Source organism: Callithrix jacchus, chromosome 6, assembly GCF_049354715.1.
Source record: "Callithrix jacchus isolate 240 chromosome 6, calJac240_pri, whole genome shotgun sequence".
Taxonomy (NCBI): domain Eukaryota; kingdom Metazoa; phylum Chordata; class Mammalia; order Primates; family Cebidae; genus Callithrix; species Callithrix jacchus.
Window position 1 is genome coordinate 28,636,292 of NC_133507.1, and position 27,648 is coordinate 28,663,939.

The window sequence follows — 27,648 nt, forward strand, 5'->3', positions numbered from 1 at the left end:
CACGACCAGATTGTGAGTTATGCCATCTTTTGACTGACGTCGTCAATCAGGCCTCAGTTGGTCAGAAACTCCACTGACTGCTCGCTAGAGTCCATGACAACTGAGGTCTCATTCACAATGGCAATCAAAAATGATATTCACTTGATATTCCAGAGGCCCCAGGAAGAAATATTTCTCTTCGAGGCTAAGAAATGCATCTTACCACAGCAGGGGGCATCTCTTCGTCCTCTATGTCTTCTAGGACGAGGTCCTGTAAAACCTCAACAGGATCTAAGAAAACACAGAGTGACAGTCAGTGCACTGGTGCTGCTGAGGAATCTCACAGGAGCATTGGGAACTGTGGACGGGGCTGGAGTGTATGGAGCTTGGCATTTGACACACATGGACCGAGCTGCTGTTGGACCATTCTCCTTGGTGCTGAAGGAACAAAAAGAAGAGGGGCAGAAACAAACGAAAGAGCCTTGGCTACCTAGCTAGGGCAACCTCATCAATGTGAAATCGTCATTTGAAGAACCAGTTAATACAGGAAGGAACCTACTTTAAATGGGTGAACTGGTTTGTATGTCAACTACGTTTCAGTAACTGTTTAAAAGAAACAGAATACGTACGGTGGTGATTCTGGGCCGCAGGCTTCTCCTGCAATCAGACAAAAGAAACACCATGAGGATTACATCATGCTGGGTCCTGTTGGCACAGGTCTTGTATTCACTTGGTGACGTTACCAAACCAGATGCCAGACTGGGAACGGTGCCTCACACATGTAATCCCAGCACGTTGGGAGGCTAAGGTGGGCAGATCATGAGGGCAAGAGATTGAGACCATCCTGTCCAACATGGTGAACCCGGCTCTACTAAAAACTACAAGAAAGGTGGGTGTGGTGGTGGTGAGAGACTTCAGTCCAGCTACTCAAGAGTTTCAGGCAGGAGAATTGCTTGAATGCAGTAGCAGGACGCTGCAGTGATCTGAGATCACACCACTGCACTGTACCCTGGTGACAGAGAGACTCTGTCTCAAAAACAAAAGTAAACTATAAAAAATACCAGATGTCAACCAGTGATGAAGTCACAGGCCCCTAACGGAGCACAGGGGATGCCTGCAGAAAATGCAGTGGGTTTGGAATAATTAGCAAGTATCTATGCTGGATGAAAAATGCGAAATTATTTTTCAAGGAGAAAATGTTGCTAATGAGAAATATGCCCACGACCAGATTGTGAGTTACGCCATCTTTTGACTGACATCGTCAATCAGGCCTCAGGTGGTCAGAAACTCCACTGATTGGTCGCTAGAATGCCTGACAACTGAGGTCTTATTCACAATGTCAGTCAAAAATGATATTCCCTCAAACTTCCACAGGCCCCAGGAATAAAAATTTCTCGTCGAGGCAAAGAAATGCATCTTACCACGTCAGGGGGCATCTCATCATTTTCAGTGTCTTCTGTGATGTGGTCCTGTAGGACCTCAACACGACCTAAGAGAACACAGAGTGACATTCAGTGCACTGGTGCTGCTGAGGAATCTCACAGGGAGCTTTGGGAAATGTAGACGGGGCTGGAGTGTATGGAGCTGGGCGTTTGACAAGTATGGACCGAGCTGCTGCTGGACCATTCTTTTGGTGCTGAAGAAAGGAAAAGGGGCAGAAAGAAATGAAAGAGCCTTGGCTTCCTAGCTAGGGCAACCTCATCAATGTGAAATCGTCATTTGAAGAACTGGTTAATACAGAAAGGCACCTACTTTAAATGGGTGAATTAGTTTGCATGTCAACTACGTTTCAGTAACTATTTAAAAGAAACAGAATACGTACGGCAGTGAGCGAGGGCCACAGGCTTTTTCTGCAACAAGACAAAAAGAAACACCCTGAGGATTACATCATGCTGGGTCCTGTTGGCACAGGTCTTGTATTCACTTGGTGACATAAGAAAACCAGATGGCAGGCTGGGAACAGTGGCTCATGCATGTAATCCCAGCACATTGGGAGGCTGATGCAGGCAGATCATGAGGTCAAGAGATTGAGACCATCCTGGCCAACATGGTGAAACCCTGTCTCTACTAAAAACTACAAGAAACCCGGCCTGGTGGTGGTGTGAGCCTGTAGTCCCAGCTTCTCCGGAGACTGAGGCACAGGTTTGCTTGAACCCAGTACGTGGAGGTTAGAGTGATCTGAGATCACACCACTGCACTGTAGCTGGGTGACAGAGGTAGTCTCTGTCTCAAAACAACAACAACGAGAAAACCAGATGTAGAACAGTGATCAAGTCACTGGCCCCAGATTACGCACAGAGGATGCTTGCAGAAAATGCAGTGCGTTTGGAAAATTTAGCAGGTGTCTATGTTCTCTAGGAAATACAAAATTATTTTTTCAAGAAGAAAATGCTGCTACTGAGAAATGTGCTCACGACCAGTTTGTAGGTGATGTCCTCTCTTGACGAACATCATCCATCAGGCCTCAGTTGGTCATAGTCTCCAGTGACCAGTCGCTAGAGTCCAAGACGCCTGAGGCCTAATTTATGATGGCAGTCAAAAATCATATTCACTTTATAGTCTAGAATCCCCAGAAAAAAAAAAATTTCCAGACAAAGAAATGGATGTTACCATGTCAGAGGCCACCTCCTTCTCCTCACTGACAGGTGTACACTCCTGTGGGTCATCAACAGGAGCTAGGAGAACACAGAGTGACAGTCAGTGCATTGGTGCTGATGAGGAATCTCACGAGGAGCTTTGGGCAATGTGTGTGTGGAGGGGCTGGAATGTGTGGAGCTGGGTGGTTCACAAGCATTGACTGAGCTGCTGCTGGACCATTCTCCTGGTGTTGAAGGAAAAGGAGAGGGGCAGAAGGAAATGAAAGAGCCTTGGCCTTCTAGCTAGGGCAACTTCATCAACGTGAAACAGTCACCTTAAGAACCGGTTAATACAGAAAGGCACTGTATATAGAAACAAGAAATACATTAGGGATGCTTAGAACCAGGGGTGCAAGGTTGGGAAAAACAGAGGGGTGTCTACTAATGAGGTTTCTTTGAGGAGGAATGAAAAGGTTTTAAAATTAGATTGTAACATGAGTACATAGCCTATAAATATAGTAAAAACACTGAATCACCCACTTTAAATGGGTGAATTGGGTTGCATGTCAACTACATCGTAATGACGCTATGTTAAAAAAGGAATACGTACTGTGGTGATATTCACCTGTAGCATTTTCCTGCAGTGAGAGGGAAAAAAAACCATCATGAGGATCAGATCATACTGGGTCCTGACTGCACAGGTCTTTTATTCACTTGGTGGTGTTAGAAAACCAGCTATCAAACAGTGATCAAGTAAGTCACTGACCCCCAAATAAAGCATAGAGGATGGTTGTAGAAAGAGAAGTGGGTTTTTGTCTTTGGTTTTGGACAGATTCTTGCTCTGTCACCCAGGCTGGAGTGCAGTGGCATGACCTTGGCTCACTGCAACCTCACCTTCCTGGGTTCAAGCAATTCTCCTGCCTCAGCCTTCCAACTAGCTGTGACCATAGGTGCCTGCCACCATGCCCGGCTAATGTTTGTTTTTATAGTAGAGATGGGGTTTCATTATATTATATTGGCCCTGTCTGCCTCAGCCTCCCAAAGTGCTGGGATTCCATGTGTGAGCCACCAAGGCAGTGGGTTTTCATGGAATGTTTAGCAAGTCCATGTTGGCTGCCAAATACAAAATTATTTTTCAGGAAGAAAATGTTGCTACTGAGAAATATGCTCACTACTAGTTTGTAAGTGATGCCATCTTTTGACTGACATCATTAATCAGGCCTCAGTTGGTCATACATTACAGTGACTGGTAGCTAGAGTTCATGACAGCTGAGGCCTGATTCACAATGGCAGTCAAAAATAAAATTCACTTGATATTCTGGAAGCCCCGGAAAAAGACATTTCTCTTCAAGACAAAAAAATGCATCTTACTAAGTCAGGTGATGTCTCCTCCTGAAGCTTTTGACTTGTGCACCCCTTTGGGTCTTGAACAGGAGCTAGGAGAACACAGAGAGACAGTCAGTGCACTGGTGATGCTGGGGAATCTCACAAGGAGGATTGGGGGATGTGGACCAAAGCTGCAGTGTATGGAGGTGGGCTGTTGACAAGCATGAACTGAGCTGCTGCTGGGCCACTCTCCTTCGTGCTGAAGGAAGGCAAAGGAGAGGGGAAGAAACAAATGAAAGAGCCCTGGCTTTCTAGCTAGGGCACCCTCGTCAGTATGAAATAGTCTGAGAACCGATTAATACAGAAAGGCACTGTATGGCCCAGTGAGAGCATCTCATCACACCTGCTGCCCACGTGAAGGTCTAGGCAAATCCCAACATTTTATGAAAAGTTACAGGATTATTTAATTTCTGTGGATCTACATATCCTGCTACATTTATCATCTATCCTGTTGTATTTTTAAAATTTTAAAAGCTTACATATTTATTATTTTAATTATTAAGTGTGCATTTCAATGATATTATATTTAGTAACATTCATGATGCTGTGTCAATAATGAGAAAAATCAAATCTAAATTCATAATGTAGCTTCCACCTTGGGCAATGAAAGAAAAACAGCAGTATAATGTCAAATAGAGGAAAAATAAATAACGATTGCAGAAATTAATGGAATAAAAAACAGGTAATCAGAGAAAATCAACAAAACCAAAAACCAGTTCTTTGAAAAGATCAATAACACTGATAAACCTCTACCTTGTCTAACCTCAAAGGAAAGGAAGGAAGTCACGATGTGCTAATAATATCAGTTCAAGAGGAGTGAAATCAAAAAATAATAAAGGAATATTGTGAAAACATCTGTGCCCACACTTGGAAACATTATATAAAATGAGCTAACTTTTTGGATCTGTTTCAGAAGGTTTAAAGTCTTCTCATGATAAATGAATCATCTGAACAGGCCTATATTTATATTAGAAATTGAATCAATAATTAGTATCTTCTCAAAAGAGCAAAAACACTATCTTCAGATGATTTCACCGGTAAATTCTACCAAAATTCTTACAAAGCAACGTAGTCTTACTGTACGAGCAAGTAATCATAATTTTAGTATTTCCTTAGTTACATTTTAAAAATTGTTTCCAAACAAGACACAAAAAGGTTTATAATTGCTGTATTCATAATTGCCCAAACTGAAAGCAAATGTCTAAACATTTGACATGTCCTTTACTATCAAAAGTGAACCAAGCCTGGGCAACACTGTGAAACCCCGTCTCTACAAAAAAAAATAAAATTTAAAAAAATAGCTTGGTATAAAGCATGTCCATTACAGCCATCTGCTTGGGAGGCTGAGGTAGAAGGATCACCTGAACATGGGGAGGTCAAGATTGCAATGAGCTGTGATTGCACCAATGCAGTCCTGGGTGACAAAGTGAGACCTTTTCACAAAACCAAACAAAAAAAGAGCCAAACTCTAAGTTGTCAATGTACCTTTACTTGTGTAGTTGCATCACCCATTGATTTAATGCATTTAAATGGGCACAAATGAAATAAATGAAGAACATGACATAGCATTTACTGAGTTTCTCTGGGACACTGGATGAGTAAACTGGAATTATTTGCTTCAATAAACTTAATGATATAATTTCCACCCTACCTTCATTTTCAATGTGGCAACATTTCCTATGCCTCCATTTTTTTACTACCCAGCTCCTGATGCGGCCAGCCAAACCTGCAAGGTAGAAATGTATTATAATAAAGACAGTGCTTGACATCTTGCTGGCAGAAGACCACAGAGAAATTAGTAAAAACTTATTCAGTTTAAACTTTTGATCCTAGTTTTCACCGACTGCTTTTCAATGCTACCTGAATTAGATCTGGGTTCTAGGAAGATTTGTTTGTCTAGGCAGATACCTTTATTCAGATGAGACAATACAGAAAAGCAGAAGATCCAAGTTACCAAGAATAGGCTGGGTTCAAATCCTACTTAGAATCTGCACATACCTGGGAGAGGGATATGAACCCATCTGTGCGTCTCCTCCCTATTCTACCAAAATGTAGAAGATGTAGAAACATTAGTAGATCTATGCTATAGACCTACTCAGGTCTATAGCACCTAAAACGATGAAATGCAGATAAAGACCTAAAAAGACTTTTTTTTTTTGTAAATGCCCTAAAATGTTCAATCATTCAATGTCGAGAAGGATAATCAAGATGCTTGGTAGTGGTTGAATATAGAGAGGGAGCTTCCATGTCTCCTGTGCAGGGTGGGATGGAAAGTGACTTCACAGTTTCCATGGCTACATGATTTCCAGCTCATGACAGAGATCTGTGATTTCCCTGATCCCCACATCAGCCCCAAGGGACAGGCAGGGAAGGGGCTACAACCCATATTTTCCAATTCAGTGAATGAAAATTCAGACATTTTGAGTGACTTGCCCAGGGTCACCACAGTGAGGAGTGATAGATCTGAGGTAATAAAGTAGTTGGTTCCCCAGGGATAGAGATCCTAGAACACCTGAGTCCTCTAGATCATGCCCTGGACCCTGGACTGAGAGCTCTTCTCACAAGCTTTGTCAAATCCTGCTGCCCCAATTATTTCTGTGGGATGGTTGAAGCTCTGGAGAGGTGGCAGGTGGCTTACCGCATTTACTGACCTACTCTATTATCCCTATGTTGTCACTTTTAATAGTTTTATGACCCATAACGCAAACATTTTAAGTCTCTCCATTATGATGCATGATCAGAGATTTTACCTGAGTCCACTCTTTCTACCCATCAGGTGATTCTCATCTGCTGGGCTGGAGCTGGCCTGACGTAAAAGAGGACACGTGGCATACCACGGAGCTGCTGCGTGCCCCACTCCTGTGAACACAGCATACCACGGAGCTGCTGCATGCCACATTCCTGTGAACACGGCATACCACGGAGCTGCTGCGTGCCACACTCCTGTGCACATGGCATACTATAAAGCTGCTGCGTGCCACACTCCTGTGCACGCGGCATACCATGGAGCTGCTGCGTACCCCACTCCTGGGCACACTCTTGCCTTGCTTCTGCTTTCCCAGCTCTGACAATCCTAATTCTGGCTTCCAAACCAATCCTGTATGTCCCTCTCTGTTCTCAGACTTGCCTCAACTGTTGGATATTTTAATCACTGTTGTAGTGACCGTCACTGAACTGTGACATTTCATATACCATAGTATACGTTTATCTTATTATGTATTTCTTAATAAAATTTAACTTTTTTTTTCAGACTTTTAGGAACATTTCTGGGCTAGGTGTGCTGGCCCATGGCTATAATCCTGACATTTTTAGAGGCTAAGGCAGGAGGATTGCTTAAGGTCAGAAGTTTAAGACCAACCTGGACAACACAGTGAGACCTGGTCTCTACAAAAAATCCTCTAAATGTCACCAGATGTGGTGGTGAGCCCTTGTATCCCTAGCTACATGGAAGACTGTTGTGGGAAGATCATTTGAGCCTAGGAGATTGAGGCTGCAGTGAGCTATGATCATGCCACTGCACTCCAGCTGGGGTAACACAGCAAGACCCTGTCTCTTCAAAATAAAAAGCATTACTGTGTTACAAGTATCCCCATTTTATTTCTCATTATCTAATATTGCTGTTTTCATCCTGAGGCTTGATTGCTTTAGTAAGCCAAAAAAAAAAGTTTTTTAGACAAGGCAGGCCATATGCACACCTTTTTATAAATTCTAGTTTTATATGCCATATATCTAGAATTTACATTCTTGATCTACTCAGTCTTCTTCTTAGAACCAGCCTCCTCATATGTAACACAAGTATAATTCCCATATTACACCTAACTCAAAACACTGAGAGGATAGAATAAAATCAAAGAGCAGTCTGTATATTACACAAGGCACAACAGATTACAAAGCAAAGCTTTCTCTAACTCAAAGGCGAGAAGTGCACAGTTAACATCCTTTGCAGAACCCATAGCAGAAAGGTATTTTGAGAAAATATGCACGTTGGCTACCCAGGGAAGTTAGGAGAAAACTGTCACAGGTCATCATCAAGACTTCCCCAATGTTGTCTTTTATTTTTAAATAATGAAATACACATTATTTCCCCTGCTTTCTTTCATGTATATTACTGCATATTCTCCTTTTGGCTTTTCTGTGTACCCTATCTTGGGAGTCAGTCCATAGCAATAAAAAGACATCTTACTCTTTTTCACAGCTCCATACTTCTCCTTCATGTAGAAGTACCAGCTTATTTTACTAGTCCCTTACTAGGCATATCACTTATTTCCGATATTTAACTATTGAAAATAATGCTACAAGAACTTTGCACAGAGTTTGTTTTATATTTATGGAGCACACCTTCAGGATAAAATTCCTCAAGGTAGGATGTCTGGTTTAAATGCATTTTCACGGTTGTGAGATTGTGCCAAATTCCCCTTCATGGAGTTGGGCCTTTTTGCATTTCCACCAGCAATATATGAATGCACCTTTCCTTACAGCCACACCAAATAACGTTTTGCCATGTTTTTGGGATCTCCCTCAATAGGAGAGACACTGCAGTAGAGCTGTCCTTTGCCTTTCTTTTATGAGTGAAGATGTGTTTAACAATCACCTGCATTTCTTTTTCTGTGACTTGTCTATTTATCACTTTATTATCTATTTTTAGTGTCACTTGATTTTTCTGAAGTCGGCCTTTTTCAGGTCCTTGTAGTTTTTCTCTTCACTGTTGGCTCTCACCTGAACTACTCCACCAGCCTCCTAGCTGCTCTTCCTGCTTCCACCCTTGCCTATATTTCAGTATATTCACACAGAGCTGCTGCTCAGTCTTTTTCTTAGAGAACTAACAGTAATCCTGGGCTATAAACCTCCAGTGGTTTTTCATCTCAACTGAAGTCCATCTTCTCTGTGAGTGCTCACTACATGTACAAGGCCTTCACCCACCTTATTCATCCCAGCATCCTTTCACTCTGCTGCAGCCACTCTTGTGTCTTTCTGTCCTTTGCCTAAAACAACCTTGTTTTGATTTCAGGAATTCCAAAGTGGATATCCCTCTCTGGAAGCCCTCTCCCATCATCCTCACAAGTTTCCCTTCACTTTTTTATTTTTAAAAATAAACAAGATGGGGTGTCTCTGTGTTGGCCAGGCTGGTCTTAAACTTCCAGCCTCAAGGAATCCCCTCATCCTGGCTTTCCAAAGTGCTGGGATTAAAGGTGGGAACCACTGTACCCAGCCCATTTCACTTTTAAGACTGTTCACATGTCACTTAAAGAGAACCTCCAGCTCTTAGCACCAACCCTCCATAAAACTGCCCTCCTCTTTAATCCATCACCCTGCTTTACTATCTTCCCAGCACGTCACCACCCGCCATTCTTGACTATTCATGTGCTAGCTGCCCTTACTTCCCTATTGAATGTAAGGGTCAGACTTAGAATGGGGCTCTCTGTTTGTTCCACTGTTTGCCCTGCATCTGCAACACTTCCAGGCCATTTAAAAGTGCTCAATACATATGTTTCATTTTACCCCAAACTAGTTAAGTTTCTCCCAATTTTCCCAGATCTGCTAAAGTTGTCTTTTGATTTATCATCTAAGACAGCATCAGATTTTTTAAACTGATGGCTATTTAGAATTAAAGACACAAGCTATCAAGATCCACAAAAATATAAATGAAGAATGTTAATGTCTATTTAAAAGTCAATGGTAACTGCAGTTAAAGGTAACTGGCCTTAAATACAAAGTGACTCATTTCATTGGTTTAATTATGTCACTAGACAAAATATATTATCTGAATTTTATAATGAGATATCACGCATCTGTCATCAAAATGTGCTTTACGTGTGTTCTTAGAATCAAACGTGACAGGATTGTGTCTGACTTTACGAAAAAAGACGACCAATCGCAAAGGGTAGGTAAATACATAGTGCTTTAACCGGTCCGTAGTACACTAAGCAGTTATTCAAAGTCATCAGGTACAGCAGGGTGCCCTGGCATGCAAACACATCCTGGCGTGCTCTCTAGGTGTAAAGTACTGTTTGAGAAACTTACGCCATTATTGCACTGCTTTAAGTAAAACTTACAAGGCAGCACATATGAAATGATCAAAAAATTTTATTTTATAAAAAAGTTTGTGAAATAAAATATTCAAATGCATACCAAAAATTTCCAGAAGAACCAGTACTCAAACAGTAACACAAGTGAGCTCTGGGTATTCTGAGTATAATAAATAATTTTTCTTTATTTTCTACATCTTTTACATGAAACATACTGACAGTTATTTTAAAAGGACGATTCAAAATAGCAACTAGAAAGCTAAAAGACCTGCTGCTCAGAAATCTCTATATCATATGCGCATTCTTTCCCTTCCTGACCCCTCACTTGAGAGAGCCAGCCAACGAGCAGCGTTCCTATGGTAAGAACACAAAAGGCTGCATGAAAAGTTGATGGGTAGTGATAAAATTGGATAATGAGCTCCTACTATCTTAATCTGTGTTACTTATATTACCCCCAGTCATATTACATATAATGCTAAATAAATGCATGATAGGACAAAATATGTTTGAGTCTGAGATCTAAACTGGGTTCTTAGAACTTTTCTTTGAAATGGCTTCAAGACACAATGTTCTTTTGAAATATTTCAGAAGAGAACAATGAAGCAGAGCATCATTTATGGCATAAGTTCCTGAAACAGGACTTGGCACCGAGAGAGCACTCCAGGATGTCTTTCCACAGCAGTGCACCCTGCTCTACCTGATGACTTTAAATGACTGTTTAGTGTGTCACAGAATGGTTGGAGCACTGGTTACTGTGATATTTGTCTAAGGCACCAAAAGAATTCAATTTGTCTTTATAGAAAGGTTAAAATGTTTCACATCTAAGTAGGAATTTATCACTTTCCAAGAAAAGTGATACAAAATTTTCTGAAATAAAGATATTAACAACAAACTTTGAATGCGTCTATACTTTGTATTGAGTGTTCTGAACATGTTGCTTTCTTGTTTTATTTGCCCAGCCAGGCTGGAGTGTACTGGCACGATCTCGGCTCACTGCAACCTGCAATTCCTGGATTCAAGTGATTCTCCTGCCTCAGCCTCCCAGGTAGCTGGGATTACAGGTAAGTGCCACCACGCCTGGCTAATTTTTTGTATACTTAGTAGAGAAGGGGTTTCATCATGTTGGCCAGGCTGGTCCCAAACTCCTGACCTCAGGTAATCTGCCCACCTCAGCCTCCCAAAATGCTGGGATCACAGGCATGAGCCACCGTGGCTGGCCAAAGAATAAACACTGAAATTGAGGTTTCTGTTATCCCTTTACTGAATACCACAAAAATACATTTGAAACTTACTATCATGCACATACACATAAAATGGTAAATTCTGCACTCACAAACTATTTTTTCCTCAACTGTTCTGACTTAACACTTCTTACTCGCAGCCTGTGCTTAATGTGTGGGGCCTTACCTGCCCTCTTGCCAGCTTCTCCCGACCAGGACATTCTCAGCTTCCAATCAGTTAGCACAAGAAACTCTTTGTTACCCCTACTTTTATCCTTATCTATTTCAATAAATGTATAGACAGAAGGCAGAGCCAGGAGAGATGGCACATGCCTGTATTGTCAGCTCTCCTATAGGCTGAGGCAGCAGGAGTGCTTGATCCCAGGCCAGGAGTCAGAAGCCAGCCTGTGCCACACAGTGAGAACCCATCTCTTTAGGAGGAAAAATGGAGAGGTAAATGTTGTGTAAAATAAAATGCAGGGCCGGGCACGGTGGCTCAAGCCTGTAATCCCAGCACTTTGGGAGGCCGAGGCAGGTGGATCACGAGGTCAAGAGATTGAGACCATCCTGGTCAACATGGTGAAACCCCATCTCTACTAAAAATACAAAAAATTAGCTGGGAATGGTGGTGCGTGCCTGTAATCCCAGACACTCAGGAGGCTGAGGAAGGATAATTGCCTGAACCCAGGAGGCGGAGGTTGCAGTGAGCCAAGATCGCGCCATTGCACTCCAGCCTGGATAACAAGAACAAAACTCTGTCTCAAAATAAATAAATAAATACAAATAATAAAAAAAAATAAAATGCAAAAGGAACTAATCGAGATGAAAGTAAGTTCTAAGAGAGGTTTATGTTATGGGTAGACTTTAAAATAGAAGACATTCTGGAGTTTGTCAAGCTCTTTAAGAACTGAGTTTAGCATCACTACGACCTCCAATGTCTACTTTGATGACTTAGAACCTCAGTTCTGTTCAGCAGCTGTCTCACACAGTCCCTTCAGATCTCTAAGCCTTCCTTTCTGCATCAGCAACATAGGGAGAATATCCACAGGCCTTATTTGTATTTGGAAGGTTCTAATAAGATGTACATGAAAACATGTTTTACATCCTAAAGAATAAGGAAAAGGCTCACTTTGTTCTCTCACTACCTCATCTACCAAATCGGACAGAATATCACACAGAGGCTTGCCATACACCACCAAGCAAGGAGTTTCCACAGGTACTTGCATGCTTGTGTATAAGGTACAATCTATTAAGTCTCATAATTATTTGTTCATTCTTTCACAATTTTTCAATATTCTGAAAAGGGAGTACAGCACTTCCTTGTTACAAAGGCACACCCACCGTGAGGCTTAATTATTCTGTGAAAGAAGGTAACAGCTAAACTGAAGTTTAAACACAAGAGCTGTAAGACATTTTCTCCATACTAATAAAATCTCTGCCATTAAAATGAAAGAAATGAGCTGATCATATTTCTATGTTTTTATGATATAATGTTTTCTATTTCAGTGGACTTAGTTTTTGTTCAAGAACTGGTTACCCAGAATTATCTGTTGCTAGATTCATCTATTTCTAAAATCCTAAAGAATTTTAGACTGAAGGCTGCTGGCCCTGGCTGATGCCTGTCACCCAAAAAACCTATGTCACCTGGTTACCAGGAAACAACCAAGTCAGGCTACTGGCTCACAATGCCCTGCCCCACAACCCCACCCAATGGCTCACAATGCCCACCCCTGCTGCTGCTCACCTGGGGTCACTGTTCCCCCCCATGTGACTGCATTATTCATCCTGGGCTGCCTAAGCTTTCCAGTCCTGAGAAAAGTGTGTGGAGGGGAGGGAGGTTGTTATTGGGGGCTGAACTCAGTAGAAAACCCTGTCAGTTCCATTAGCATCTCTGGTTTTCTGAGTCTGGTAGCTTTTCTTTGCTCAACAAATGTAGTGATATACAAATGTTTGACTGATTTTGTAACTAAATGCTCCTCTCCTGTCTTACAAGTGTTAGTTTTTGTCTTCAATTTGACCATAGAAAAAAGAAATGTTTCCTCTCTCCTCCCCTTTCCCATCCTGCAGGAAGGGGAGCCATGAAAACAAACTCTTTTCCATAGGCAGGGTCTGGCCTTCTAACTCTCAAGTCTTTACCTTACAAATTCAAGTCTAAAGTCATTTCATCTCTTTTGGAACCTGTAACCATGAGCTAGCTCTACCTGTCTTTCAGAACAAGGAGGTAAACAAAGCCCGTGAAGTTACTGGAGAAGGGCTGAAGAGACATTCATGTCAAAGTGGGAATTTTAAAGTAATCACAGCTCCTCGGCTAAACTTTTGGGTAAAACCAAAACAAAAACAACTTCTTTACAGCTCTGGCAATAACATTTCATACCTTTTGCAGTCATTTTAAGCGTGTCCCTCAATTTTTCCTTCTTTTTTCAAATTACAATTAGAAGAAATAAAGCTGCTTCTGTCAAGGTGACTTCAAACCATCTATTAAGAACACCATATAATCTCTTCCATGGCAAACTCTATTTTAAATTTAAGAAGTCTCCAAATATTTGAGTCTGAATTATCCCAATTATTAGCTTCCTTATCGAATAGGAGAAAAGAAATGATTGGGCCTTTAACTGGCTCCTTCACTGAGGTACCATAGTAGCTGGATAGGTAAGGCTAGAGAATGGGATGGAGATTCCAAAGCTGGAGTATCTGAATTTTCATCAGGGAAAGAAAGAGACTAGACCAAAAATGCCTCAAGCAAGAAGGCTCAACAACAAAGACAAGAGGCAGGACTAGCCTTTGACCCCACGCCCAGCCCTGGGAAAGCTGGCTATAGGCAGGAGGGAGCTGGAAACTGAGGCTGTCTCTTGGGTGAGGGAATGGGAAGTAGGTGGGGGAGGTGGTGGCCAGAGAGCAAATGGCGCCCGTGGCTTCTTTACCTTTGCGCCGCTTTGACTTGATGGGCTGCACGTGCTGGACCTCCGCCACTCCGGGATGTAAAACAGCAGTCTCTGCAGTGGTGGATGCTGGTGCTTCAGCTGCCGCAGACTGAGTCTCACATTCACAAGACAGCACCTCTGCCTCCTGGCATGAGGCACAACTGAGGCAATCCCCGCAGCCTATGCAGTTCCCCATGAGTGACCTACAAGGGGACTTTCAAAAAAAAGCAACAAACAAAATCAGAAAAAAGAACAATGAGAACACATGGACACAGGGAGGGGAGCACTACACACTGGGGTCTGTTGTGGGGAAATAGGGGAGGGACAGTGGGTAGTGGGGTGGGGAGTTGGGGAGAGATAGCATGGGGAAAATGCCAGATACTGGTGATGGGGAGGAAGGCAGGAAATCACACTGCCACATGTGTACCTATGCAACAATCTTGAATGTTCTTCAGACATACCCCCATACCTAAAATGCAAGTAAAAAAAGAAAAAAAACAAAGCAACACACACACACACACACACACACACACACACACACAGAAAAAAAGCAACACACTGAAAAAAAAGAAAAAAGAAAAAGAAAAGCAACAGAGCAAGCGCCAAGGGCAAAAACACTTCTGTGAGAGTAGTCGGAGCTCCTCCTCCTCCCACTGCCAGCTTCCGACTGAAGGCTGCTGGCCCTGGCTGATGTTACAAAGCCTCCTATGTCACCTGGTTACCAGGAAACAACAACATCAGGCCAGTGGCTCACAATGCCACTTCCCACAAACCCATCTAATGGCTCAAGATGCCCAACCCTGCTGCTGGCCACCTGTGGCAACCCTGACCCTCTTGGTGACTGCATTATTCATCCTGAGCTGCCTGAGATATTCTATTTTTCACTACAGGCCTCAAAAAACTCAGAAATGTCCTTTCATAGATTCTATATAGAGAGCGTGTCTAACTTGTGAATAAAAACAAAGCTATCATTCTGCGTGATAAATCCACAAACACAAAGCATTTCACAGAATCCTTTGGGGCCCACCTCTCACCTTTAGCTTCCTGTTCTTAGTTATTTGGGCTTCTGTCTCGCATGCTCTGTCAGGTTCTAGGCCTTGTAAGGGTGAGTTCCATGTCTCCATTCATTTATATGGGCCCAGGACGTTGGCTCTTGGGAGGGTCTTCATGGTGACTGAGGCCATGGATCCTTTACACTGTTCCTTGAATCCACTTGACACGAAATGCTCATCCTGAAATGATGCTTTGAAAGTGATGCTTTCAGTCAATTAGTGGTCCACTGTATTATGGATCCCTAGTACCCAATATATGGCATATAAGAAATGAATGAAAAATGAGAAAATAAACTCAAGTGTGCCTACAAGGCGAGAGAAAAGTGGTCCTACTTACTAGGTGTGCTACAAAGGCATCTGGGACCATTGGCTTTGCTATTTGATAGTAGGCCTGGGGCTTTGAAGGCTGGTATTTCCTCATTCTAAACCTCAAATTCCAATAAATTACCACCCAGTGGACAAAGGTCCATGCGCCAGAGCTCTTGGTGTGAACAACATACCTTTTTTGGGTGTGATTAATGGACAGGGACTATACAGAACTAAAAACAATGTTTGTGTGCTGACTACCCACAAGCCATGGTGATAAAACACTCTGTATACATGATCTTATTCAATGCTTGTTACAAATCCATGAAGTGGATTTTTAGACAAACTTTCTATTCTAGAGCTTTCTGGAACAAGAGGCTAGTGTGGTGAGCTTTCACCTACTCAGCAGCAGATTCAGACATTTGTTATCTGATGGCCAATCTCATTAAATGTATACTCCTACATGCTTCTCCTCTTCCTCTCATGATTTTACAGCAAATCCCACACATCATATAATTTCCTCCCAGACTGTCTTGGTCTATGTCTGTAAAAGATACAATTTTTGTTTCTTCTTTCAAGACAAGGTCTCTGTCAACCAGGCTGGAGTTCAGTGGCATGATCTTGGTTCACTGTGGCCTCTCCTGCCTCAGCTGCCTGAGTAGCTGCAACTACAGACTCACACCACCATGCCAAGCTAATTTGTTTATTTGTATTTTAGTAGAGAAAGGGTCTTGCTATGTTGCCCGTGCTGGTCTAGAATTCCTGAATTCAAAGGATCTTCCCGCCTTGACCTCCCACACTACTGAGATTATAGGTGTGAACCGCCGTGCCCGGAGACAAGAACTCTTTAAAAAATATAATAATCCCAATACCATCATCAACCAACCATCTTACACCATTGCTCTTTATGACTGTCAACTCCCCTTCTAGCTCCAATTTCCAGTCATTTCATGTGTATATTGTTTGAATCAGGATCCAAATAAAGTCTCTCTTTGGGATTGTTTGATTCACCTCTTACAATTTTTTTGATCCTGACAGCTTCCCACTTTGATCTCTGTGCTGTACCTTGCAGCCCATTTAGTGAATAAATCAGGCCACTTCCCCATACTTTGGATTATGCTAAGTGTATTCTTATCATGCTGTTTCTCATACTGTGAATTCTGCTAATTGTATCTTGTCATGTTGGTTAACTTGCTCTTTGTTCTAGTTTTGACAAATTAGTAGTTTGATCTCAAGACTTGGTGAGATTCAGGTTGGACTTGAGGGTCAGGGCAAAGACTGTGCTAGTTTCTTCTGGGAGAAGGTGTGTACTTTCTGGACATCTTTTTTTTAAATTGGTGATATTAATGGCCATTGATCAATTATGGATTGAACAATGAAGATACTGTTGTATCATTCCTTCTTCGTTTATGAGCTGCCATACTTCCAGAAAGAGATACTGCTACCCGAAGAAGGGCCTTGCATGAAGAAAAAAATGAAGCAAATACAAAAAAGAGATGCTGCTTCTTATAAACTGTGTTACTCACTTCTACAACTTATATAGAAAACACCAGTTCAAGCCTTGATTTCTTCTGTTTACCATTTTTCAAAATGATGGGCAGTTTCATTTATATCCTTCAATGGTGACCACTTCTATTAATTAATTTATTTAGACAAGGAGGGTCTAGCTCTGTTGCCCAGGCTGGTATGCAGAGAAGCAGTCATGCCACTATAGCCTCAAACTTCTAGGCTCAGGTGACCCTCCCATCTCAGCTTCCTGAGTAGCTGAAACCAAAGACACGGGACCTCATACCTGAGTAATTTTAAAATATTTTGTAGAGACAAAGTCTCCCTCTGTTGCACAGGCTGGTCTTGAACTCCTGGACGAAGGGATCCTTCTAACTCAGCCTCCCAGAGTGTTGAAATTACAAGCATGAGGAACTGTGCCAGCCTACTTTTATTTTTTCAAAAGGATCATTATGAATGCAGATATTCAAACATATCTGATATCTCTCAATTCACTGCAACTATTAACCTTATTAATGTACAAAATGTCCTATCTTTGGTTAGAAGGAGTCCCTTCACATTGGCCCTTCAGACATGTTGAAATCATCCTAATAATCTTTGATGGATTTTTTGCTATCCAGAGTGACAATATGTTCCAGGCTCCTTACACATTTCTGGCCTAGACCTGGAAGCAGCACTTTCCCAGGAAGGCTTGTTTTCTTTCACTGGGCAATGGTATTTTGAGACTATATTGAGCCAAAATCTTGGTGCTAGGGGTAAATAGTATAATTTTAAAATGTAGAAAGCCGCCTGGCGCATGCCTGTAATCCAAGCACTTTGGGAGGCCGAGACGGGTGGATCACCTCAGGTCACGACTTTCAGACCAGCCTGGACAATACGGTGAAACCCCATCTGTACTAAAAATACAAAAAATTAGCTAGGCATCATGGCAGGAGCCTGTAATCCCAGCTACTTAGGAGGCTGAGGCAGGAGCAACAGTTAAGAAAATGAACAAAAGCAAGCCTGCACACAAATACATAAGTATAAAAATAATGTTGTGAGCCTGGGTCTAAATAAAATAAACGAGTAAATGTGAGGCTGCCAATAAATAATTAGATACCTAGATAGATATATACATAAATCCAAGCCCACTTCCAAATACATAAATAAATAAGTAAATTCGACCTCCTTCTCCATAAATATGTCAGCAAATAAATAAATGTAAGTCTGCCTCTAAATAAATCGACAAATAAGCAGCTCCACTTGGTGGCTCATGCTTTTTTTTTTTTTTTTTTTTTTTAGGATTTGTGCTTTTTTTTTTTTTTTAATTTTTTATTGCATTTTAGGTTTGGGGGTACATGTGCAGAACATGCAAGACAGTTGCATAGGTACACACATGGCAGTGTGTTTTACTTTCTTTCTCCCCTTCACCCACATTTGGAATTTCTCCCCAGGCTATCCCTCCCCACCTCCCCTTCCCACTGGCCCTCCCCATTTACCCCAATAGACCCCAGTGTTTAGTACTCTTCTCTCTGTGTCCATGCATTCTCATTTTTCATCACCCACCTATGAGTGAGAATATGCGGTGTTTCGTTTTCTGTTCTTGTGTCAGTTTGCTGAGGATGATGTTCTCCAGATTCATCCATGTCCCTACAAATGACACAAACTCATCATTTCTGATTGCTGCATAATATTCCATGGTGTATATGTGCCACATTTTTCCAATCCAGTCTATCATCAATGGGCATTTGGGTTGATTCCAAGTCTTTGCTATTGTAAACAGTGATGCAATGAACATTCGTGTACATGTGTCCTTATAGTAGAAGGACTTATAGCCTTTTGGATATATACCCAGTAATGGGATTGATGGGTCAAATGGAATTTCTATTTTTAAGGCCTTAAGGATTCGCCACACTGACTTCCACAGTGGTTGAATTAATTTATACTCCCACCAACAGTGTAAAGGTGTTCCTTTTTCTCCACATCCTCTCCAGCATCTGTTGTCTCCAGATTTTTTAATGATCGCCATTCTAACTGGCGTGAGATGGTATCTCAATGTGGTTTTGATTTGCATCTCTCTGATGACCAGTGACGATGAGCATTTTTTCATATGATTGTTGGCCTCATATATGTCTTCTTTCGTAAAGTGTCTGTTCATATCCTTTGCCCACTTTTGAATGGGCTTGTTTGTTTTTTTCCTGTAAATCTGTTTGAGTTCTTTGTAAATTCTGGATATCAGCCCTTTGTCAGATGGGTAAACTGCAAACATTTTTTCCCATTCTGTTGGTTGCCGATTCACTCTATTGACTGTTTCTTTTGCTGTGCAGAAACTGTGGAGTTTGATTAGGTCCCATTTGTCTATTTTGGCTTTTGTTGCCAATGCTTTTGGTGTTTTGTTTATGAAGTCCTTGCCTACTCCTATGTCCTGGATGGTTTTGCCTAGATTTCCTTCTAGGGTTTTTATGGTGCCGTGTCTTATGTTTAAGTCTTTAATCCATCTGGAGTTAATTTTAGTGTAAGGTGTCAGGAAGGGGTCCAGTTTCTGCTTTCTGCACATGGCTAGCCAGTTTTCACAACACCATTTGTTGAACAGGGAATCCTTTCCCCATTGCTTGTTTTTGACAGGTTTATCAAAGATTGTGTGGTTGTAGATATGTTGTGTTGCCTCTGTTGCCTCTGTTCTATTCCATTGGTCTATACCTCTGTTTTGGTACCAGTACCATGCTGTTTTGATTACTGTAGCCTTATAGTATAGTTTGAAATCCGGTAGTGTGATGCCCCCCGCTGTGTTCTTTTTGCTTAGAATTGACTTGGCTATGCGGGTTCTCTTTTGGTTTCATATGAAGTTCGTGGTGGTTTTCTCCAGTTCTGTGAAGAAAGTCGATGGTAGCTTGATGGGTATAACATTGATTCTGTAAATTACTTTGGGCAGTATAGCCATTTTCACGATATTAATTCTTCCTAACCATGAACATGTAATGTTTCTCCATCTGTTTGTGTCCTCTCCGACTTCGTTGAGCAATGGTTTGTAGTTTTCCTTGAAGAGGTCCCTTACCTTCCTTGTGCGTTGTATTCCAAGGTATTTTATTCTTTTTGTAGCAATTGTGAATGGCAGTTCGCTCTTGATTTGGCTTTCGTTAGGTCTGTTATTGGTGTAGAGGAAGGCTTGTGATTTTTGCACATTGATTTTATATCCTGAGACTTTGCTGAAGTTGCTTATCAGTTTCAGGAGTTTTTGGGCTGAGGTGATGGGGTCTTCTAGGTATACTATCATGTCGTCTGCAAATAGAGACAATTTGGCTTCCTCCTTTCCTATTTGAATACCCTTTATTTCTTTTTCTTGCCTGATTGCTATGGATAGAACTTCCAGTACTATATTGAATAGGAGTGGTGAAAGAGGGCATCCTTGTCTAGTGCTGGATTTCAAAGGGAATGCTTCCAGTTTTTGCCCATTCAGTATGATATTGGCTGTTGGTTTGTCATAAATAGCTTTTATTACTTTGAGATATGTTCCATCAATACCTAGTTTATTGAGGGTTTTTAGCATAAAGGGCTGTTGAATTTTGTCAAATGCCTTCTCTGCATCAGTTGAGATAATCATGTGGTTTTTGTGGCTCATGCTTTTAAGCCCCAACCCATTGCAAGCCTGAGCCAGCTATAATCACCTGAGATCACGACATCAAGACCAGCCTGGTCAAGATGGTGAAAGAATCCCTGTCTCTATTTAAAAACATACTAAGATGAAAGTAATTAAATAAATAAGTAAAAATATAAATAAATAAATGCAAGCTGGGCTTCCTGCCTCTAAGTAAATAAATCAGTAATTATGTAAATAAATAATGGCTGGAGGAGATGGCTCAGTCCTGTAATCCCAGCATGTTGGGAGGCAAAGACAGGTGGAACATGAGCTCAACAGATCGAGACCATCCTGCCCAACATGGAGAAACCCGGTCTCTACTAAAAATATGAAAATATTAGCCAGGCATGGTGGCACGTTCCTGGGGTCCCAGCTACAAGGGAGGCTGAGACAGAAGAATCGCTTGAACCAAAGAGGGGGAGGTTACAGTGGGCCAAGACTGCACCACTGCACTCCAGCCTGGTGAGATAGCAAGAATCCATCTAAAATCAATGAATCAATCAATCAATCAGTCAATCAAGAAACGCAAGCCAGCCTCTAAATCATTAGGTAGTTAAGAAAATGTATAAATGCTAGCCTGCACATAAATACATAAGTAGATAATTAAATGTCAGCCTGTGTCTAAATCAATAAATAAGTAAATGTAAGCCTGCCTCTAAATAATTAGATTGGTAGATAGATATACATAAATCCAAGGTTGCCTCAATATATATAATTAAATGCAACCTGCTTTTCCATAAGTACATCAGTAAATAAATGAATGAATGCAGGTTTGCCTCTAAATACATCGATTAATAGATAGATAAATAAATCAATGAATAAATAACCTCACTTAGTGGCTCATGCTTTTAATCTCCCACCCATTTGGAGCCTGAGCCCGGTATATCACCCAAGATCACGACATCGAGATCAGCCTGGCCAAGATGGTGAAAAAAACCCTGTCTCTATTTTAAAAAATAATAAGATGAAAATAAATAAACAAATAAATATAGACTTAAAAAATAAATGAATGCAGGATGGTCTGCTTACTACTAAGTAAATAAATAAGTAAAGTAAATAAATAAACAAAAGCTAGGGGCCATGGCTAAAGCCTGCAATCCCAGTGCCTTGGGAGGCCAAAACCAGCGGATCACGAGGTCAAGAGACCAAGACCATCCTGGCCGACATGGTGAAACGCCATCTCTACTAAAAATACAAAAATATTAGCGAGGCTCAATGGCACTCACCCGTGGTCCCAGGTCCTCCGGAGGCAAAGGAGGAAGAATTGCTTGAATCCAGGAAGCAGAGGTTGCAGGAAGCCAAAAATGGGCCAGTGCACTCCAGCCTGGTGACAAAGCAAGACTTCCTCTAAAATAAATAAGCAAATAAATAAATAAATGTGAGACTGCCTCTAAATCATTATACAGACAGTTAAGAAAACAGATAAATGCAAGCCTGCACACAAATGCATAAATATAAAAAAAATGTCGTGAGCCTGGGTCTCAATAAAACAAATGAGTAAATGTGAGCCTGCCTCTAAATAATCAGATAGCTAGATAAATACATAAATAGAAGTCTGCCTCCAAATAAAGAAATAAAGTGAATTCGACCTGCTTCTCCAAAAGTACATCAGCAAATAAATAAATAAATGCAAGTCTGTCTCTAAATAAATCAATAAATAAGCAGCCCCACTTTGGTGGCTAATGTTTTTAATCCCCCGCCCATTGGGAGCCTGAACCGGCCATATCACCTGAGATCAGGACATTGAGACCAGACTGGCCAAGATGGTGAAAGAATCCCTGTCTCTATTTTTAAAAATACTAAGATGAAAATAATTAAATAAGTAAAAATATTAATATATAAATGCAATCCAGGCTTCCTGCCTCTAAGTAAATAAATCAATAATTATGTAAATAAATAAATAAAGGCTGGGCAACATGGCTCAGTCCAGTAATCCTAGCACTTTGGAGGGCCAAGACAGGTGGAACACGAGCTCAAGAGATTGAGACCATCCTGGCCAACATGGAGAAACCCGGTCTCTACTAAAAATACAAAAATATTAGCCAGGCGTGGTGGCACGCTCCTGGGGGCCCGACTACAAGGGAGGCTGAGATAGAAGAATCGCTTGAACCAAAGAGGGAGAGGTTGCAGTGGGCCAAGACTGTGCCACTGCACTCCTGCCTGGTCAGAGAGCTAGAATTTGTCTAAAATCAATGAATCAATGATCCAATCAATCAATCAAGAAACGCAAGTCAGCCTCTAAATCATCACAGTTAACAAAATGAATAAATGCAAGCCTGCACACAAATATATAAGTACATAAATAAATGTCATTCTGTGTCTAAATGAATAAATAAGTAAATGTAAGCCTGTCTTTAAATAGATAGGTAGATAAACACATAAATCCAAATCTGCCTCAAAATACATAATTAAATGTGACCTGCTTCTCCATAAGTACGTCAGTAAATAAATAAATAAATGCAAGTTTGCTTCTCAATAAATTGATTAATAGATAAATAAATCAATGAATAAATAGCCCCGCTTAGTGGCTCCTGGACAATGGACTGCTTTGATAGTGATTTTGTTTTTTCTTCATTAGTAACCAACAGCACAGCTAACCAAGAAACTATACACATTCGGGGCCATGTCAAACTGAAGAGTCTGTGCCTAACAAACAATGAACAAATTGAAAAAGCATGCTAAAAATTGTAAGAAAAGATTGGGCAAACATTCAGTTGAATAAGAAGTTATTTTTTTAAAAAGGTACAAGCCAGTAACACTACCAGCTTGCAAAAAAAAAAAGGAGAAAAATAACCAAACCAAATAACCTGAAGAGATATTTGTGCAGACAAGAAACTGATGCAACATTTGCAAAAATGTGGTTACCATTACCACGCATGAGAAAAATGAAGATCAAAACCACACTCAGATCTTATCTCACTCCCAACTACAATGAATATTATAAACAGATTAAAATATTTAAACAGACAACTTCTAATATTAATTTCCACAAAGGGGAACTTTGTGGAAACGTAAATTGAGTGTTAACAGTATAAATCACAGATGGGGGTCCTGCAAAGAATAGAAAAGAAAAATACCATACTATCTAGCATTCCCAGTACTGGGTATACATTCCACTTACCTGTCCATCCACAGAGGGATCAAGAAACTCTCGTATGCATACACTAGGGAATATTCTTCGGACACCAAAATGATGAAACAGTGTCATGTGGAGCAACCGAGATGAACCTAGAAAACATGTTCAATATGAGCTGGGCCATGAAAGACAAACACTGAATCTTAAGATGTCTATCTTAAAGAGATAGAAACCACAATATTGGTTACCAGGGTCTGGGAGATAGAGGGGGAGTAGGGATTGGTTATGGAGGCATAGTTATCTTAACCTTAAAGGAATCAATCTGAGTGTTCTCCTCCTCAGCCTGATGACTGGAGTTAACAATATTATATTTTTCCAAACAAGAAAGGAGAATTTTGAGTGTTCTCTCCACACAAAAATAATACCTTATGAGGGAACTGAGATCCTAAGTACCCTGATTTGATCATTACTCAATCTATATGTGTGAAAATGTACCCCTAATTATGCACCTTTATGTTGCAAAAAAAAGTTAACAGAAATAAATACATATTGCTAAAAATCACAGGGAACCATAAAAACACTTAATATCTAACGGAATCCTGAGAAATACAATCAAAGTGAGGACCCACAATCTTCGATATTAAATCACACTGCCAAGCTGCAGTTATGCTGCAGATAGATAGTACTTGGATAAAAACAATACCTAGAACTGTGGACAAAAACGGGGAGGACAAAACAAGATCAATTCAAACATGGACATAGTCAACTCACTTTGATAAAGACCACCACAATGTGGAAGGCAGAGTCTGCTCAACGAATGCCTTTGAGAAAAATGTTATCTGGATGCAGAAGAGAGAAACAGGACCCTGATTTTACATGATATAGGAAAATCAACCCCCGCACCCCCCACACACCCCCCAAAAAACAAACACACACACACACACAAACCCCTGAAGACCAGAACAAAAGACCATAAACCACAAAATGTTTTTAACTAAAACACAGGTTGAGCATATATTCTGGGTCACTTGAATCTCTGCTCACCTTTGAAAAGAGAAAAAGACACACCGTGGAAGAAAAACCTCATTGACAATTAAATGCTTTGTAACTGATACCTATTTCCTTATATGGATGACCAAAATTACATGCATAAAAGGTGAAAATAAATGTGGACTACATCAACCAGAAAAGTTTCAGCATGGCAAAGAAACTACTTTCCAAATAAAAAAAAAACCCTATATATTAGGCAAAACTTTCAGGTAATCATATAATTCATGTGTTGTCATCTAAGTTGTATACAAAAAACACTACAAAGTAACAATCTAATATTTCACAAAGGACCTGAACAGGCAATTCTGCAACATAAAACCGAACAACAGATAAAAGGTCCTCAAAATTAACTATCCAACAAAGTTAACTAACTGTGTGTGGTTTAATTAAAAACCACACAGATAAATTCACACTTACTGAACATTCCTAGAAAATATTTTTAAAAATAGGAGAGGCCAGGCTCGGTGGCTCACACCAGGAATCCCAGAACTTTGGGAGTCTGAGGCAGCAGATCACCTGAGGTCTAAAGCTTGAGACCAACCTGATCAATACGGAGAAACCCTGTCTTTACTACTGATACAAAAATTAACCAGGCCTGGTGGCACCCGCCTGTAATCTCAGCTACTGGAGGGGCTGAGGCACGAGAACCACTTGAACCCAAGGAGAAGGTTGCCGATCTGGGGTCACTGCAGTCTCCACCTCCCAGGGTCAAGCAATTATCCTGCCTCAGCTGGCCACTCCCGGGGATCTGGAGTGAGGCGGGGGAAATCCCAGCCACCTGGCCATCATGCTGAAACCACATCTCTACTAAAAATACAAAAATTAACCGGGTGTGGTGGCGCCCGTCTGTAATCTCAGCTACTGGAGGGGCTGAGGCAGGAGAACCACTTGAACACGAGGAGGAGGTTACAGATCTGGGGTCACTGCAGCCTCCGCCTCACAGGCTCAAGCAATTCTCCCGCCTCAGCTTCCCGAGTAGCTAGGATTACAGGCACCCGCCACCATGCGTGGCTAACGTTTGTATTTTTAGTAAGACAGGGTTTTACCATGTTGTCCAGGCTGGTCTCAAACTCCTGAACTTGTGAGCTGCCACCTCAGCTTCCCAAAGTGCTGGGATTACAGGTGTGAGCCACCTTGCCTGGCCGGGTCAGGAGTTCCAAACCAGCCTGACCAACATGCAGAAACCAAGTCTCTACTAAAAATACAAAAATTAGCTGGGCGTGATGGCACATGCCTGTAATCCCAGTTACTTGGGAGTCTGTGGCATGACAATCACCTGAACCCGGAAGCGCAGGTTGCAGTGAGGCCAGATGGCACCACTGCACACCAGCCTGGGCAGAGCAAGATTGTCTCCAAAGAAAAAAAAAGGAACGCGGGTATGCTTTTCGAGAAAAGTTTCCATCTACAGCGTATGAGTTTTCCATCCACTCATACACTGTAGATGGAAACGAAAAGTCAGAATACACACCACGGAAAACAGCTAAATACCTGGAGACTCCTCAAAGAACTGACACTACAGACGTCCCCTGCTCTATTGTGCTCTAGCTAGGTCTCTTTCTAAAGGTCCGGAGACATCAAAATAACCCTGGACCTCAGCTCAGAGGCCCGTGGGGCTCGGAGGGTCCCAGGTCCCGCGCTTCACCGCAGCCTCTGGGCCAGGCCCTCCTATATGCTGGACGCGGGTCGCACACCGTTCCCAGCCAGGGTGCAGACGCTGGGGCGGCCAGGACCCCACAACCGCCGCCATGCAGACTACTGGGGCTCAGATGCCCACAAGGAGTCAGGGCCCAAAAGCGAGCAGCGGGGAAGGAGCAGGGAGGCCCAGAGGCTTCCCGGTGGGGTCCATGCCCCGCCACTTACCACGGAGACCTGCCTCCTGCTCCCCCATCACGTGGAAGCCACCACGGCTGCTCGGAAGCTCGCTGGGACCGCGCCACCACTTCTGGACGCTGCAGCTTCTGTTCCCTGGGACACGACTCCTCTTCTGCTCCACGGGACCGCGCCGCCACCTCTGGCCGCCGCTTTTGCTCTCTCCGACCACACCGCCACGGCTTCCGCTTGCTTCAACGACGCCATGGCTTCTGCCGGGGGCCCTGCCGGAGGCGCCCTCTCAGCTTCCGTAGAGGCTCGCACGCCGGCAGCGTCCCTAGCGATTGGCTGAAGCACCACCCCCTCTTAAAGGGGCCGCGGCTCGGACTGCACAGAAGCAGCTTTGCCTTGTGGCACAGGCTGAGCCTCTGCCCACCCCCAGAGGTGAACGAAAGGCACCCAGTCTCTCCTCCCGGCTCTGGGACCCTAGAGATCACAGGAGTGGAGCCCTGTGACCCCAGCCCCGAGATCAGCTCTCTTTGCCTCGGGAGCTTCCAGGACCTGCCCCTGCCCTCCACTGGACCTCAGCTTCGCAATCCACAAAGGAAGCGGCCTGGCTGGAGCTCTGGGGTCCCTCAAGTGCAGCGCCTCAGGATGCAGGCCGGGCTCCCTTGTCCCATTGCAGAGGGGGCGCTTAAAAACACGGAAAGCTGGGGGCTGGAGGGACAGTCCCGAGGGCCGCAGGGCCTCCCCGGCCTCCCTGTTCGCATCTGTCCTGTGGGAGCCTGGGGGCCTCCTAGGGCCCAGACACCCGCGGCCTCACCAGGGCTGCCTGGGTCACCCGGCTCCCCAGGATGCAGGCAGGGGCTCTGGTGTCCCGCGCTGCCGCACCTCAACTCCATCCTAGGTCAGCACCCGGAGGGGCCCTGTGGACTGGACCCAGCCAGCCCCTTCCCAGGGAGAGGGGCCCTCATCGCATCTGTCTCTATGCCACCCACGGGAGGGCCATGGTGGCCTTTCCCGGGGATCTGGAGCGAGGCGGGGGAAATCCCAGCCGCCTGGCCATCATGCCGAAACCACATCTCTACTAAAAATACAAAAATTAACCCAGGCGTGGTGGCGCCC

At 42.6% G+C, this 27,648-nt stretch overlaps 1 protein-coding gene across 1 annotated transcript; it reads right to left on the reverse strand.

Annotated features, from left to right (window-relative positions):
• Positions 1 to 184: 184 nt before the first annotated feature.
• Positions 185 to 26,833, reverse strand: LOC144582930 (uncharacterized). Its single transcript, XM_078375619.1, has 13 exons — positions 26,575 to 26,833; positions 23,710 to 23,816; positions 21,815 to 21,935; positions 15,143 to 15,351; positions 14,109 to 14,322; positions 5,593 to 5,667; positions 3,927 to 3,991; positions 3,166 to 3,193; positions 2,590 to 2,654; positions 1,802 to 1,829; positions 1,401 to 1,468; positions 609 to 636; positions 185 to 270 (listed from the first exon to the last, which is right to left on the reverse strand). Exons 4-13 carry the CDS (start codon positions 15,230 to 15,232, stop codon positions 185 to 187), a joined length of 747 nt encoding a protein of 248 aa, XP_078231745.1. The 5' UTR covers positions 15,233 to 15,351; positions 21,815 to 21,935; positions 23,710 to 23,816; positions 26,575 to 26,833.
• Positions 26,834 to 27,648: the final 815 nt, after the last annotated feature.